This window comes from Ursus arctos, unplaced genomic scaffold (genome assembly GCF_023065955.2).
Source record: "Ursus arctos isolate Adak ecotype North America unplaced genomic scaffold, UrsArc2.0 scaffold_37, whole genome shotgun sequence".
NCBI lineage: Eukaryota > Metazoa > Chordata > Mammalia > Carnivora > Ursidae > Ursus > Ursus arctos.
This window is the reverse complement of record NW_026623053.1, coordinates 6,725,721-6,740,285: the sequence shown is the minus strand read 5'-3', so window position 1 is coordinate 6,740,285 and position 14,565 is coordinate 6,725,721. Positions and strand designations below refer to the sequence as shown.

The 14,565-nt window shown below is 49.2% G+C and overlaps 1 protein-coding gene across 2 annotated transcripts; it reads left to right on the top strand.

The window, feature by feature from the left end:
- The first annotated feature begins 11,270 nt into the window (after nucleotides 1-11,270).
- Nucleotides 11,271-14,240, top strand: LOC113246021 (chymase). Of its 2 annotated transcripts, XM_026486439.4 has the most exons (5): nucleotides 11,272-11,344; nucleotides 12,018-12,168; nucleotides 12,900-13,035; nucleotides 13,261-13,515; nucleotides 13,909-14,240. In XM_026486439.4, the coding sequence occupies exons 1-5, from the start codon at nucleotides 11,287-11,289 to the stop codon at nucleotides 14,050-14,052; spliced, it is 744 nt and encodes a 247-aa protein (XP_026342224.2). In that variant the 5' UTR covers nucleotides 11,272-11,286; the 3' UTR covers nucleotides 14,053-14,240. The 2 variants fall into 2 exon arrangements, with proteins under 2 accessions (XP_057162377.1, XP_026342224.2); XM_057306394.1 differs by lacking the exon at nucleotides 12,018-12,168 and having other exon boundaries at nucleotides 11,271-11,344.
- Nucleotides 14,241-14,565: the final 325 nt, after the last annotated feature.

Below are 14,565 nucleotides of genomic sequence, written 5' to 3'. Positions count from 1 at the left end.
CTGACAGTTGCCAGAGGGGAGTTTCGCGGGGGGATGGGCAAAATGGGTGAAGGGGAGAAGAGATCCAGGCTCCCAGTCACGGAATGAATAAGTCATGAGATTGAAAGGCACGGCACAGGGAATCAGGGTATTGTAGCCGCCTTGCACGGTGACAGATGGCAGCTATACTTGTGAATTTAGCATAATGTATAGACTTGTCAGTTCACTCTGTTGTACATCTGAAATTAATGTAGCATTATGTGTCAACGATACTTCAATTTTTTTTTAAAAATCCATAGGGGCGCCTGGGTGGCACAGCGGTTAAGCGTCTGCCTTCGGCTCAGGGCGTGATCCCGGCGTTCTGGGATCGAGCCCCACATCAGGCTCCTCCGCTAGGAGCCTGCTTCTTCCTCTCCCACTCCCCCTGCTTGTGTTCCCTTTCTCGCTGTCTCTCTCCCTCTGTGTCAAATAAATAAATAAAATCTTAAAAAAAAAAAACAACCCATGTTATGGGGTGCCAGGGTGGCTCAGTTGGTTGAGCGTCTGCCTTTGGCTCAGGTCATGATCTCAGGGTCCTGGGATCGAGTCCGACATCAGGCTCCTCCGTTATGAGCCTGCTTCTTCCTCTCCCACTCCCCCTGCTTGTGTTCCCTCTCTCGCTGGCTGTCTCTATCTCTGTCAAATAAATAAATAAAATCTTTAAAAAAAAAATCCATAAATACAAAAAAAAAAAAAAAGGAAAGCTAGATGGAGCCCTTCAGGCTGACATGAAAGAACAATAGAAACTTGAAGACGTATGATGAAATAAAAAGGACTGGTGAAAAGCACTCAAAATACATAAATATAAACACAATAGCAAATAGTACAGTTTTATGATTTAAAAGAAAAATTCATTAAAAATAATAATAGACCTATGTTAATGGTCACATAATGTATAAAATATAATTTGTGATATATATGTGGTATGAATAAAACATGACTGTGAAAATATTTTAATTACCTTTTATAAAAGAAAAAAGCAGGGGTGCCTGGGTGGTTTGGTCGATTAAGTGGCCGACTCTTGGTTTCAGCTCAGGTCATGGTCTCAGGGTCTTGAGATCAAGCCTCACCTCAGGCTCCTAGAGGAGTCTGCTTGCGATTCTCTCTCTCCCTCTCCCTCTGCCCCTCCCGCAGCACTCTCTCTCTCAAATAAATAAATAAAATCTTCAAAAAAAAAAAAAGAGAGAGAGAGAAAACCTGGAAAGATCTCAAAAAATAAAAGAACTTACGCTGGAAATAGTAATTAAAAGATGTGGTTTTTTAGGGCACCTGGATGGCTCAGTCAGTTAAGCGTCTGACTCTTGATTTCGGCTCAGGTCATGATCTCAAGGTCATGAGATCGAGCCCCCGCCTCCCCCGCCCCAGCTCTAGTGGCCCTTGTTTGGCTTCGTGCTCAGCACAGAGTCTGAGATTCTCTCTCCCTCCGCCGCTCCCCACTGCTGGCATGCACTCTGTCTTTCTCTCTCTCTAAATGAAAAAATAAAATCTTTAAAAAAAAAAAGGTGTATTTTCTTCTTTTAGCCCCAAATCTCCTTTTAGATTTATATAATTAAATAATAGTTTTAAAATATGAAAGACAAGGAACAGGGACATTATGCATAATGTTTGCTCAGGAGACCAGACCACTCCCGAATTGCTGCTAAAGCCCCACCAGCTCCGGACCCCTTGGGCAGCATGTTTTCAGGGCAGCTTCCCTTCCCGGGAAGCTGGACAACTGGAGACGTGGAGAGAGTGGTCAGGTTACCCTGCCAGCCTGGCCTCCAAGAAGTACTGTGTCCTGTGGAGACCGCAGGGAGCTGCACTGAGTCTGCAGGCTGAATTGGACCCCAAGGGGTTGACAGGCACGGACTCCAAGCACGGCCACCAGTGCCAACCGAACAAGCATCCTATGGACCCCTGCTATGGAAAGAGCAATTTGTGGCCCAGCCACGCGGAGAAGTTCAGCCCATCATTATCCCTACAGCGTTAGTTGCACAGTAGGGACGGTAGGGCCTAAGAAATGAGCCTGCCTGACAGCACCGAGAGCAATAGGAGAGTCTCAGCACCACAGGGTCAACAGGAGAAACCGTCGGATAAAGTGGTTTTGCCCCAACTCATGGGAGGAGGGCCCCCGGACAGCTGAGGGCGGCACACGGGCGTTTGCCGAGGACCCGGCTTCTCCAGAGCCAGGATTGTGGGGGCCCAGGTCACAAAGCCCAACAGGAAAACATTTGCCCCTCTGACCACCCCCCCCCCAGTGTGAGGTCTTGCCCTGAGAACCTGGGAATTGTCTCTCCTGCACCCACAGTTCCTCTGGCACCTTCCCTGCTCACGCCGTCGTGCGCTGTGTAAGGGGTTGGCATGGGCCCACACTGAAGCGGTTGTCAGCCTGCAGGGACAGTTCATGGAAGATGAGGTCGTGCAGAAGTCAGGTGAGCCCCTAATCCAATATGGCCCGAGTCCTCCTAGCAGGAAAGACACACACAGGGAGAAGGCTGCGTGAAAGCACAGACTGAATGACGCATCTGCGGGCCAAGGAACGCCAAGCATTGCCGGCTGTCACCAAAGCCAGGGAGACGCATGGGCGGGTCGCTCCTCGCAGCCCTCACAAGAAATCCACACCACCCACACCTTCACCTCAGACTTCTAGCCTCCAGAACCATGAGCAGATACATTTCTATCATCTTAAGCCACCTAGTTGGGGTTCTTTGTTATAGTAATTCCAGAAAATTCATACAGGAGTTAAGGCAGAGTTTTAGGAATTTAAAATTTTCTCCAAAAAAATCACCATTTACTTTATTTTTAAATTTTTTTATTTACATTCAATTCAATTAACATATAGTGTGTGATTAGTTTCGAGGTAGAATTTAGTGATTCCTCAGTTGCATATAACCCCCAGCGCTCGTTATTTCAAGTGACCTCTTTCATGCCCATCACCCAGGTACCCCATCCCCCCACTCCCCTCCCCACTATTTACTTTAATAAATCCTTTATATTAGGAGTGGGCACTAAATTCATAAAAAGCTTCGCCATTCCAACATACCAAGGGAAGAATCTGCAATGAGTGCGGTAAAGAGCTTGTTAAAACCACATTTACAGAGTGCAGCTCCAGCCTGCTTCAGAAAATTCTCTGGTTGTGTCTTTATTTTTTTTCTTTACGGTAATTAGAATAACAGGTCCAGGGTTTCACTCCCAACTTGTCCTCACCATCTGCTGTTCCCTGCTCCTGAGCCCACCCCATGGCCTGGTCTGTCTTTCAGGCCTTTCCCTGCAAGAGACCTTGCAGGGACCCTGCTGCCACCCTGCAGGAGACCTGCCTCAGAGGGAGGCACGAAAGCCATGTGGGTGCAAAATTTAAGGAGACAGTCGCTTAGGGAGGCACTTGCAGGACCGCGAGAGCGAGCATCTCCTCAACAGTATGTCCTATATGCCTCTCTTGCTGCGTCCTAGTCCCAGCCCCAGCTACCACTTTGAGAGTGGTCATGGCTTGTGGCAGGCCTCTTCTCGGCCTCTACATAGTTCAAATGAATTTTTATTCAAGATCACTGTCATATAAAGGACACTTGTGGGGGGGGTTAATTTATTTATTTGAGAGAGAGGGAGAGAGCACGAGCAGGGCGAGGGGCAGAGGGAGAAGTAGACTCCCTGCTGAGTGGGGAGCCCAACACAGGGCTCGATCCCGGGACCCTGGGATCATGACCTGAGCCAAAGTCGGATGCTTAACCGACTGAGCCACCCAGGTGCCCCAAGGACATTTCTATTCTTCAATCCCAAAGTGAGCGAGAGCCAAGGTTACAGATGGAGGAAAATTTAGATCCCAAGGACATACGTTTATAAAGAGCTGGCAATGGGTGAGGTTCATAATCATTCTGTGGACTTGTGATTCACCCAGAAGATCCAAAAGAAACCTAAGGTGAACTGTACCCCAGTCCTCGTAGGTCTGCAGTGTCTAGGAGTCAGCACCACATCCACAAAGAGGTCATTCACCCCAAGGCCATCCAAAATTCAAGGGCAAGAACTAACTTCTATCGGGGGCCCCTTGGTACCGTTTTACCTGCTTTGCCTCATTTAATTCTCATGACACCATATGCAAAAAAAAAAATATATATATATATATATATATCAATCTAAATGTCATACCTTACACAAAAATTAACTCAAAATGGATTCTTAAACTAAATGTAAAACTATGAAACTTCTAGAAAATCTTCATGGTCTGAAGGTAAGCAAAAAATTCTTAGGCAAAAGCACAATCCTTAAAAGAAGGTATCAACATCTTTTGGACTCAACTAAATTTAAATCCTTTGAGCTGCGGAAGGTGTCCGTTATGAGAATGAAAGGGCAAGCTACAGACTGAAAGAAAATATTTGGAAATCACAAGGCTGACAAATGACTTGTATCCAGAATGTATAAAGTACTGACAAAACTCACCAGGAGGAAAACAAAAACCCAGTTAAAATACGGGCCAAAGGCATAAGCACACTTCATCCAAGAGGATTTATGGGTGGCAAATAAGCACATGAAAATGTTCAGCTTCATGGGGCGCCTGGGTGGCCCAGTCGTTAAGCGTCTGCCTTCAGCTCAGGGCGTGATCTCAGTGTTCTGGGATCGAGCCCCACGTCAGGCTCCTCCACTGGGAGCCTGCTTCTCCCTCTCCCACTCCCCCTGCTGCTGTTCCTTCTCTCGCTGTGTGTCTCTCTCTCTCTCTGTCCAATAAATAAATATAATATTTTTTAAATGTTCAACTTCATTAGCCATTAGAAAAATGCAAATTAAAAACACAATGAAACACTACTACACACCAATTAGAATGGCTAAAATTAAAAATACTAAGGGGCACCTGGGTGGCTCAGTGGGTTAAGTGTCTGCCTTCACCTCTGGTCATGATCCCAGGGTCCTGGGATCAAGCCCCGCCCCTTCACGGGTTCCCTGCTCAGCAGGGAGTCAGTTCTCCCTCTCCCCTGACCATCCCCCCGCCCCCGTGCTCGTGCTCCCTCTCTCTCTCTCTAATAGATAGATGATAGATAGATAGATATTTTTTTAAATACTGAAAATACCCAGGGTTTGCACGGATATAGACCAACACGAGCTCTCTTCCGTTGCTGTGGGAGTGCAAAATGGTATGGCCACTTTAGAGAAGAGTTCAGCAGTTTCTTAGCAAACTAAATATACACGTATTATATGACCTAGAATCCTATGCCTGGCTGTGTATCTTACAGATATGAAAACTGAAGTTCACACAAAAACCTGTCCACAAATGTTTCTAGCGACTCTATTCACAATTACAAAACCTGGGACACGACGCAAGCGTCTTGCAGCAGAAGCAGCAGTGAAAATTCTCGGGGGCACCCGGAGGGCCGGCCGTCCCCCACGTGCTGTACACCAGGTGCCGCCGACGTCTCACGTAACTTCCCCTCCCACCTGCCCCGACGGCCTCACTGGCACCTGCCTGTAGCTGGGCAGCATCTGCCACTCAAGGAACGAAAGGAATCACCTTGCAACTAAGAGCATAGGATGTGGAGAGCAAAGGAGACAAATGAGACACCCTCCACAAAGAATGGCGATCCCAGTAGAAGGAGGACACCAGGCCCTCTAGGACTATCGGAAGACAAGCCACTCCGAATCCAGGAGGGATGCCCAGACAGCATGGCCCACAGAAAGCAGCACGGAGACTGTGAGGAGGGCTGAGCCTCTGGGCGCTGACTCTCCCATGGGCAGCAGCCACAGATTAAATGAGCATCATGCAGACCCCTGGAATGGAAAGAACAGTTGCTGCCTCTCTGGTCTCCCCCGGAGCCCACCTGGAAAAGATAAGGCCACCAGGGCCACAACGTTAATTCGGAGACGCAGAAGGTGATGGCCAGCCTGACGGATGCTGAGCGCTATGGGGGAGTGGTAGCAGCCCAGGGGCCAGACAAGAAGCGGCCAGGGAAAGGAGCTTGCCCAAACCGTGAGAGGGGGCACCCTAAGACTCTCCCTCCTCAAACACCAGCAGGTAAATGGAAAACAGACATAGCGGAAGAAAATCCAAAGAAAACCACCTTGGGTGGGGGCTGGCTCTTGCTGTGTGAGGCCATGAGACGTATTCCTCCCAACCCAAAACTTGGGGTCATCTCCCAGGACCTCACCATTCATCATACTCTGTCCACTGAAAAAATCGCACTGAGAGCAGTCATTCAAAAAGGAAGTAGTGTGTTAGGATTAGAGGTCAGGGTATAGTAGACTAAATCAGCTTATATCCTTCTAAATTACTTTGCAGATACTGAATGTAAGCTAGTAGCAGTTAAGTTCAGAAAACCTTGGCTGGGGAAGGGGGTGGGGGGAGGGGGTAACTGGTTGATGGGCATCAAGGAGGGCACGTGATGTGATGAGCACTGGGTGTTCTATCCAACTGATGGGTTATTGAACTCTACATCTAATTTAAATTTGAACTTAAATTTTAAAAAATTTGGGGGGCGCCTGGGTGACTCAGTCATTAAGCATCTGCCTTTGGCTCAGGGCGTGATCCCAGGGGGCTGGGATCGAGCCCCACATCGGACTCCCTGCTCTGCTGGGAGCCTGCTTCTTCCTCTCCCACTCCCCCTGCTTGTGTTCCCTCTCTCGCTGGCTGTCTCTCTCTCTGTCAAATAAATAAATAAAATCTTTTTTAAAAATTTGTTTATTAAAAAAAAAAGAAAACCTTGGTTATTCGGGAACATCACCAACCGAAGGAGGCAAGCACAGCAAGCTCCAGCCTACTGCAGGAAAATGCAGCCCATGCCATAAAGGATGCCCTACTGTGCCTGCTCAGTGGCATTGCTGTGTCAGTCGGATGCAAGGTGGCACACGCCCGGACCCTCAGCTGTCCCTCTCCATAGTAGTTCTTACAAGAGACTTCAACAGGTGCGAAGTTTACACCCGTTGTATCCCTCCATGGCAACTGGAAGGTTAAACCCATTCTCAGTCACATACTCAATCAAGAAAGATACAGCTAGGGCGCCTGGGTGGCTCAGTCGGTTAAGCGTCTGCCTTCGACTCAGGTCAGGATCCCGGGGTCCTGGGATCGAACCCCACATTGGGGTCCCTGTTCAACGGGGAGTCTGCTTCTCCCTCTACCCCTCCCCCCTGCTCATGCACTCTCTCTATCTCAAATAAACAAATTTTTTAAAAAAAGAAAAGAAAAAGAAAGATACAGCTATCACTCAAAGAGCAAGGTTAAGAAACAGCCTGGTTGCTCAAAGTTCGAAGAGTGAAACAAGACTCCGTACAAAGCATAACATGACTCGAGTCCGCTACGTCTGCTTCCTCTGCAACATGTTTGGGGGGATTTAGAGGAAAAGATAACTAGCCTCCATGAGGACACAGGAACCCCTTACCCATCAAATGGTTACATGGCCGCACAAGAGATAACACAAGGGGACAAAATCAGTACTTCTTAAGGACCAACCATGCGGCGTTTTTCATTTAACACCATATTGAATTCTCCAAAAGCCCTGTTTCACCTCATTCTTCATATTTTACGGAGGTAGTAACTAAGACTGAGAACTTAAGGGACTTTCCTGAAGTGGGACAGATCGTCAAGTGGCAGAAGCGGGGTTCAAGCCTTCCCATCGAACTGCAAAGCAGGCCGCGTGCCAAGGAACACTGCCATCATTAAACGCCAGTGCTTTTATATCAGGCCCAACCCTTTCCTTCCCACTAACTGTGACTCTTAAACGAGACTGTCCAACCTCTGCTTTATTATCTTCAGCAATGGGAAAATGACTTAAGTTCCCTCCCCGCACATTCATGTTGTAACAACAGATTATTAGTAAATTCTTCCTTCTACAGACTCAATATCTTCCTCAGATGCTGTGGAATCAGATATGGAGGCCACGTAGCCGGAAACAACGTTGAACTACACCACCGGATTGTTCAACCAAGACCTCACAGCCCATGGGCTTGGCCCAGACGCTGTAGGCAACCCCAGACACCGGAACCATATCTAATTTTTCTTGCAAAACCAGACCGCTCGGCCACTCACCCTCACTAGAAAAAGTAATTCCACATGGTGCCTGCTCCCTCAGGTTACAATTCTAAATCAAATTGTACACCAACCCATCCGACTGGCAGAGTCTCGGACAAAAGATTGGGGCCTAAGTGCAAGAGAATCTGAGAAAGGAAGTTCACGGATTCCACCTTAGGAAAGCGAGAATCATGGTTAGGAATTCCCCTAATAATAGGAAGGGTGTTCAGAAGACACTAAGGGTCCACCACATACGTGGCAAATGTCCACTACGGTCCATCACTTGGCTGACCAACGTGAACACACACTCCTTCTCCATACGTAACTTTCCTAAAACAGAATGCCCTCGCGGAACGTAATCCTCACTATCTCTTGTGCAAAGGAAAATGAGGCTTGACTCCCCCCAGCACTGAAATAAGCCCGTTTCAGCACTTACTGCTTCCAGCTCCAAGTACAGGATCTCCAGGTAACACCCATTCCACCTCTAATTTAGTCAGACCCCCAAACTGATAGTCTATAAACCATGGACTAAGCCAAAGGTTTCATCACCAACAGCATCCTACCTATAAAAGAGCAGAAGGAAGGCAGAGGACAAGGAAAAAGGAAATTGGTTCAAATCTGCAAATACACACATAACAGAGCAAGGAAGAAAATATGGACAGAGTGCCCTCGTTAGTTCTGAAATTGGCTCCTGACCAGAGTGGTACCTATTTCTTTCTCTCGCCCTCCGCCAGTACAGGTGAAACAAAATTGAATATTGGTGAGCCTGAGTCTTCGAGACGCTGTGGAACTATCCCTAGACTACCCACCTCTCAACTTCTCACGCATGAGTGAAAGCTAGAAACGCTTCATTTACTCCTCTGATTTGGGGTACAACTGGGGCGGGCCCACAGGACAGGACTTCTCCAGGTCCAGATTCACCTCTGTTCTGCTGATGGTGGAATGCCCAGAGTAAGGTTGCCATCTTTATTTTTTTTTTTAAGATTTTATTTATTTATTTGACAGAGATAGAGACAGCCAGCGACAGAGGGAACACAAGCAGGGGGAGTGGGAGAGGAAGAAGCAGGCTCATAGCGGAGGAGCCTGATGCGGGGCTCGATCCCAGAACGCCGGGATCACACCCTGAGCCGAAGGCAGACGCTTAACCGCTGTGCCACCCAGGCGCCCCTGGTTGCCATCTTTAGCAAGTAAAACGGAGGACTCCCAAACAAATTTGAATTTCGGATAGACAATTTCTTTTACTATGTCTCATTTAATATTGAGGCATACTTATACTAAAAAAATGATTTGTTGTTCATCTGAAATACAAATTTAACTGGGCATTCTGTATTGTTTTAATATTTATTTATTTGAGAGAGAGAGAGCGCGTGAGCAGGGGGAAGGGCAGAGGGAGAGGGAGAGGGAGAATCCTCAAGCCGACTCCCCGCTGAGCACAGAGCCTGATGAGGGCTCAATCCCAGGACACCCCCCCCCAGGGCATGACCTGAGCTGAAAGACTCTACCCCATACCGACTGAGCCACCCAGACACCCCTGGGCATTCTGTATTTTGTCTGTCAGATAAAGAAAGTGAAAAAATTAGTACAGGGACTCATCAGACTCTACAAATATGTGTAAATGTAGTTATTCTAGAGAGGGTCAGAGCTGAGGACAACGGAGGACCTCACAATACTTACTAAGGAACAGATCACCCCAGTCACGAGCCCAAGCTGAGACCAACAGCATGGTAGAATGATTTGGGGAAGGTATTCTTTTCCCTGTGCTTCCCCATCTCCGAATTAAATGGCTTCTAAATCTCCAAGGGGGGGGGGGTGCCTGGGTGGCTCAGTCGGTTAAGTGTCCGCCTTCGGCTCAGGTCATGATCCCAGGGTCCTGGGAGGGAGCCCCACGTTGGGTTCCCTTAGCTCATCAGGGGGCCTGCTTCTCCCTCTTCATCTGCAGCTCCCCCTGATTGTGCTCGCTCTCTCTCTCTGTGTCAAATAAATAAGTAGAATCTTTAAATAAACAAACAAACAAATAAATAAATAAATCTCCAAGAGAAATGACACGCCACCTGTTACCCAACTCTTCCCTGGACTCCCTGCTCCTCCAAATCCGGGAAGAACAACACATACGTGCTTGAAACCCAGTTATGATAGTAATGAGTCCTATGATCATATTCGTGTTAACGTGTCTGAGCCTCGATCCCACATTTGTAAAGTGACAGTAATGGTACTTCCTGAGTTGTTGTGGAATAAAAGAGTAAAACCTCAGATACTGACATCCGTGTACCTTCTATTTCCGCAAAATAAGTTTGAATTACAATGTGAGAGTAGGAAACCCCAGGCTCCCGGAGCAAACTGCTCTTCTCCATCTACGGCCCCGTGAGTGGGGCTCTGTTTCTCTGTTTCTCTGTGGTGGTAGAGCAGAGAGGGCCCTTGCTTCGGAATCAGGAAAATCTATTTCTGATCCATAAGCCTCAAAAGCCAGTCCATAAAACTGAGCTAAGAAGACCTACTTCACAGGGTCATTATGCAAATACATCTAAGAGTTGGGACAATGAAGGACGCATAGGCTCTCAAAAAATGTGGGTTCCAATCCCATTTGTTGTTGTGATAATATGTGTGAAGTCCTACGGTAGCGTCTGTTCCCTTCCCACGTCTACTCTCCATGGATCTTCTGCCAATGAACACTTGGTTCGGAGGAAGCGAGAGACCCAGATCAATGGTTTTCAGGTTGCAGGTAATCATCCTCTAAGTGGGGTGCTGTTCATATTTGAATTTGGAGTGGACCGGGATGGAATGGAACGGAAAGCACTGCACGTGTCAAGGGTAAATACTGTTTCCTGAAATTCCTGATTCATCTGGATGTGTGTGTATTTGTGCTCGTGTACTCACGCACACATGTACGTGCATTGGGTCCTTCTGCAAAATGCATTTCCTATCGTGGGCCATGAAAGTGCACATGTTTCTGGATGTTCCACGTAAGGACTCTCCCACCCATGTTTCTGAAGAGCCTTTAACAAACTGCCCTACCTGGGGAAGACATGATCCCTGCACCCCCGCTCCCCAGATAAGGCACCGTGGTTGAAGTCTCATTCTGGAAGCCAGAACTTGGAGGTCAGGCCTCCGCTTCACCTCCAGCAAAACAGAGGGTAACTCGGAGGGAACTTCTGATCTGAAAGACTGCCAGCCTAGGATGGGAGAAGAAACCATGCCCACGCAGTTCCTGTGGTTACCAGCCCAGCCCTGCGGTCACTGCTGGGGTTATAAAACCCAAGACCGGAAAATAGAAGCAGCATCTGCCCCGGGGCAGGGTCTCTGAGAAGATGCATCGTCCTCCTCTCGCCCTGCTGCTCCTTCTCCTATGCCGCCGAGCTGAAGCTGGTGAGTGTCGGGGTCCTTCCCTCTGGAAGTGGCAGGATCAGCCCCCAAAACAAAGTTTAGTCTGAATAGAGCTGACTCTTAAGCAAGGTCACAGGAGCTCTCTGCAGGACTGCAGACTGAAGTTCCAGCTGCAATGTGCCCACCCAATCTCTGCAGCCTATGGTAGTTCCCAGGGACAAGGGACCCCACTGACCAGGGAAAGCCCACCGCATGTGGGAGGAAGAGGGGCATCTTCTCATGCTACAATGGGAGATACTGTGTAGAAGGTCCTATGTTCTCTTCATCCTCTGAGCTTTGGGGCTACATTTTACCTTGTAATGTGGCCATTCTGTGACGCTGCTCACGACCTCTGGAGAAGGTCAAGCCAGGAACCTGGAGAGCCTGTCCTGCACGGTGACAGAGGGGCATTAAGGCACGGGCAGTATGGGAGTGGGGGGGAAACAGAGGTGACAAATGCCTGAACGGCATCTACGGCCGGATTGGCTGTTACACCTGGAAGAAGGAATGAGAATTCATACGGGAGGCTGTGGCTGGGAAGACCAGATACCAGAGCCTCCTGAGGGGGACGATGGGCAGAGTACAAGGTGAGGATGAGAGTCAAGAGAAGCCCTTCCCAACTTCAGCCCAGCCTATGCATTCTCTGTGTTCAGGCCCTGGGGGCTCTCTGTTCCAGGGGAGATCATCGGGGGCACAGAGTGCAAGCCACACTCCCGCCCTTACATGGCCCACCTGGAGATCCTCACTCCCCAGAATCACCTGGTATCTTGTGGTGGTTTCCTGATAAGACGGAACTTCGTGCTGACAGCTGCCCACTGTGCAGGAAGGTGACACAACAGAGTCCTGTTTAACTCCCGAGGGAGATAAACAGCCAGGGTGGCAGTCAGGGACTCATGCTTGGGCAGCCAGAGGAGGGGTCCCCGGACTGGGAGAGGCAAGACTTGAATTTAAGGAAATTGGTCCCATAATTGATGAATGCCCTGATCTTCAATCACTGTGAGCTCGGCAGCCCTACAAAGGAAAAAGGAGGCCCTATCCAAGTGTCCTTCCTCTGAAAGTAGCTCCCCTCTCCCCGACCCCAATATATGAGATATGTGACTTTCAGGGACCCACCCAGTTTTCCAGGCCACTTCCACTCTGCCCTTTCCAAGAACACTGGCCTTTAGTTCTCAGGGACTTGACCCATCCTTTCCAGCAGAGGCAGAGAACAGGGTCTACCAGGGACTCCACCACCTCCCCCCTTCCTTTGGTATCTCTGGCTCCAGAGGGCTGGCCCTCATCTAGGGCTCCCCGAATTAGCAAGTGCTAACCCTGCCCCCTGGATCCTCCATGACCGGCTCAGTCCCCAGCAATTCCCAAGGGTCCTGGAAATTGTCCCCGTTCCCTGAGTGAAACTTGAGCTCCCCAAATGCCACAAGTGGCCCAGGAAAAGGGAGGTGGGTAGAGTCCAGTAACCCCTGTGATAGACTCCAGTTCCCTTTCCTCAGAGTGGACACATCCCAGGAGAAACCGTAGACCATCACTGTTTCTCCTTGTCCTTCCTTCTCCCTCACCACAGGTTCATAACGGTCACCCTCGGAGCCCATAACATACGAAAGAAAGAAGACACATGGCAGAAGCTTGAGGTCATAAAACAATTTCCTCACCCAAAATACGATGACCTTACTACTCGCCATGACATCATGCTACTGAAGGTGATGCTTCTTTTTCCCCCTTCTCCACTTCCTGTTCTCTTAGTTTTCTCCTTCAGGTCCCCATTGCCCTGAAATTTCCCCAACCTGCCTCCGGACTCCAACCCCACCAAGTTACCCCACTGGGTGTAGTTCTAATGTGAAACCGTTTGCGCTGTCCTCCCCTGATTTTCTCCAGCTACCCCGTCACCCTTTTCTAGCCCTGACAGCCCCTCATGCCCTTCACAGTTGAAGGAGAAAGCCAACCTGACCCTGGCCGTGGGGACACTCCCCCTTCCACCCCAGTTCAACTTCGTCCCACCTGGGAGAATGTGCCGGGTGGCTGGCTGGGGAAGAAGACAGGTGCACGGAGAAGGCTCTGACACTCTGCAAGAAGTGAAGCTGAGGCTCATGGATCCCCAGGCCTGTAGACACTACTTAGCTTTTGACCACAACCTCCAGCTGTGTGTTGGCAATCCCAGGAAGAGAAAAACTGCATTTAAGGTGATTCTCCAACGCGGGTTCTTTTCCACAAATCACTGTTTGGGGTCGAGAATGTCTCATGGAAGGAGATGGGGTGGGAAGACTGTCAGCCAGTGACAGGGTTTCAGATCATAGGCTGAAGGAACTGGAATTGGCCCTTTGCACATCTATCCCACCCCCCATGCAGTCTCTGACCATCCCCCCCAGGCTGCTGCACAGCTCACGTGGCGTGGCAAGAAGGAAAGGGAAAGGGGGCATCATACCAAGATGTAGAACCCCATGAGAAGCCAGGGCTGCTGGGTCTGACCCAAGGTCTCCCTTGACTCAGAGCTGGGACCCACAGGCAGTAGTGGATGACTTCCCTGCTCACCTTCTGTGCTCTCTCTTTCTCCCCTCTCTCCCTCTGCCCCACAGGGAGATTCAGGGGGCCCTCTTCTGTGTGCTGGGGTGGCCCAGGGCATTGTCTCCTATGGACAGAAGAATGCAAAGCCCCCTGCTGTCTTCACCCGAATCTCCCACTACCGGCTCTGGATCAATGAGGTCCTGAAGGAGAATTAAGCCTGGCTGGATCCTGGGCCAGCCCAAGGGGAAATCTGGAACCAGACCTGAGCAGGCTCTCTGTACCACTTACTCCAGTGCTGCCTCTGGTCTCTGCTGAGGCCCCGCCACATCCCTCAGACCTGAGTGGTCTCCTCCAAGTCACAGAGTCCTCAGTAAACCTCAATAAAGACCCAGCTTCCAGACTTGAGCATGTGTCCTCCCTCTGACACTCCCTTCTCCTGGCACAGAGCAACCGGCCCCCAGCCTAGGCAGCCTACAAGCTTTGGAAGGTGTGGGGGTATGGGGGCGGGTGAGTGTGAGAGAGACAGAGACAGAGAGGAAATAATGAAGAAAAATTAGGGAAAGAAAGAAGACAGAGGGAACCCCTGGAGAGGCAGGATCGGTATTTCTGAATTAAACAAGATGTTACACCAGATCCTTGCCGTAATCATCAACTCTATACCTACCAATCCAGATTTATCTCTAGTAATATTCAGAATCACTAAGAACAGTGTGAATCACAAGCAATGA

What these genes read in the sequence shown, in the direction of transcription:
- LOC113246021 (XM_026486439.4), top strand. Translation starts at nt 11,287, where the DNA reads ATGCATCGTCCTCCTCTCGCCCTGCTGCTCCTTCTCCTATGCCGCCGA. An exon ending in ATGCCGCCGAGCTGAAGCTG is followed by an intron (nt 11,345 to 12,017) that starts GTGAGTGTCGGG and finishes TCTCTGTTCCAG; the next exon opens with GGGAGATCATCGGGGGCACA. An exon ending in AGAGAAAAACTGCATTTAAG is followed by an intron (nt 13,516 to 13,908) that starts GTGATTCTCCAA and finishes TCTGCCCCACAG; the next exon opens with GGAGATTCAGGGGGCCCTCT.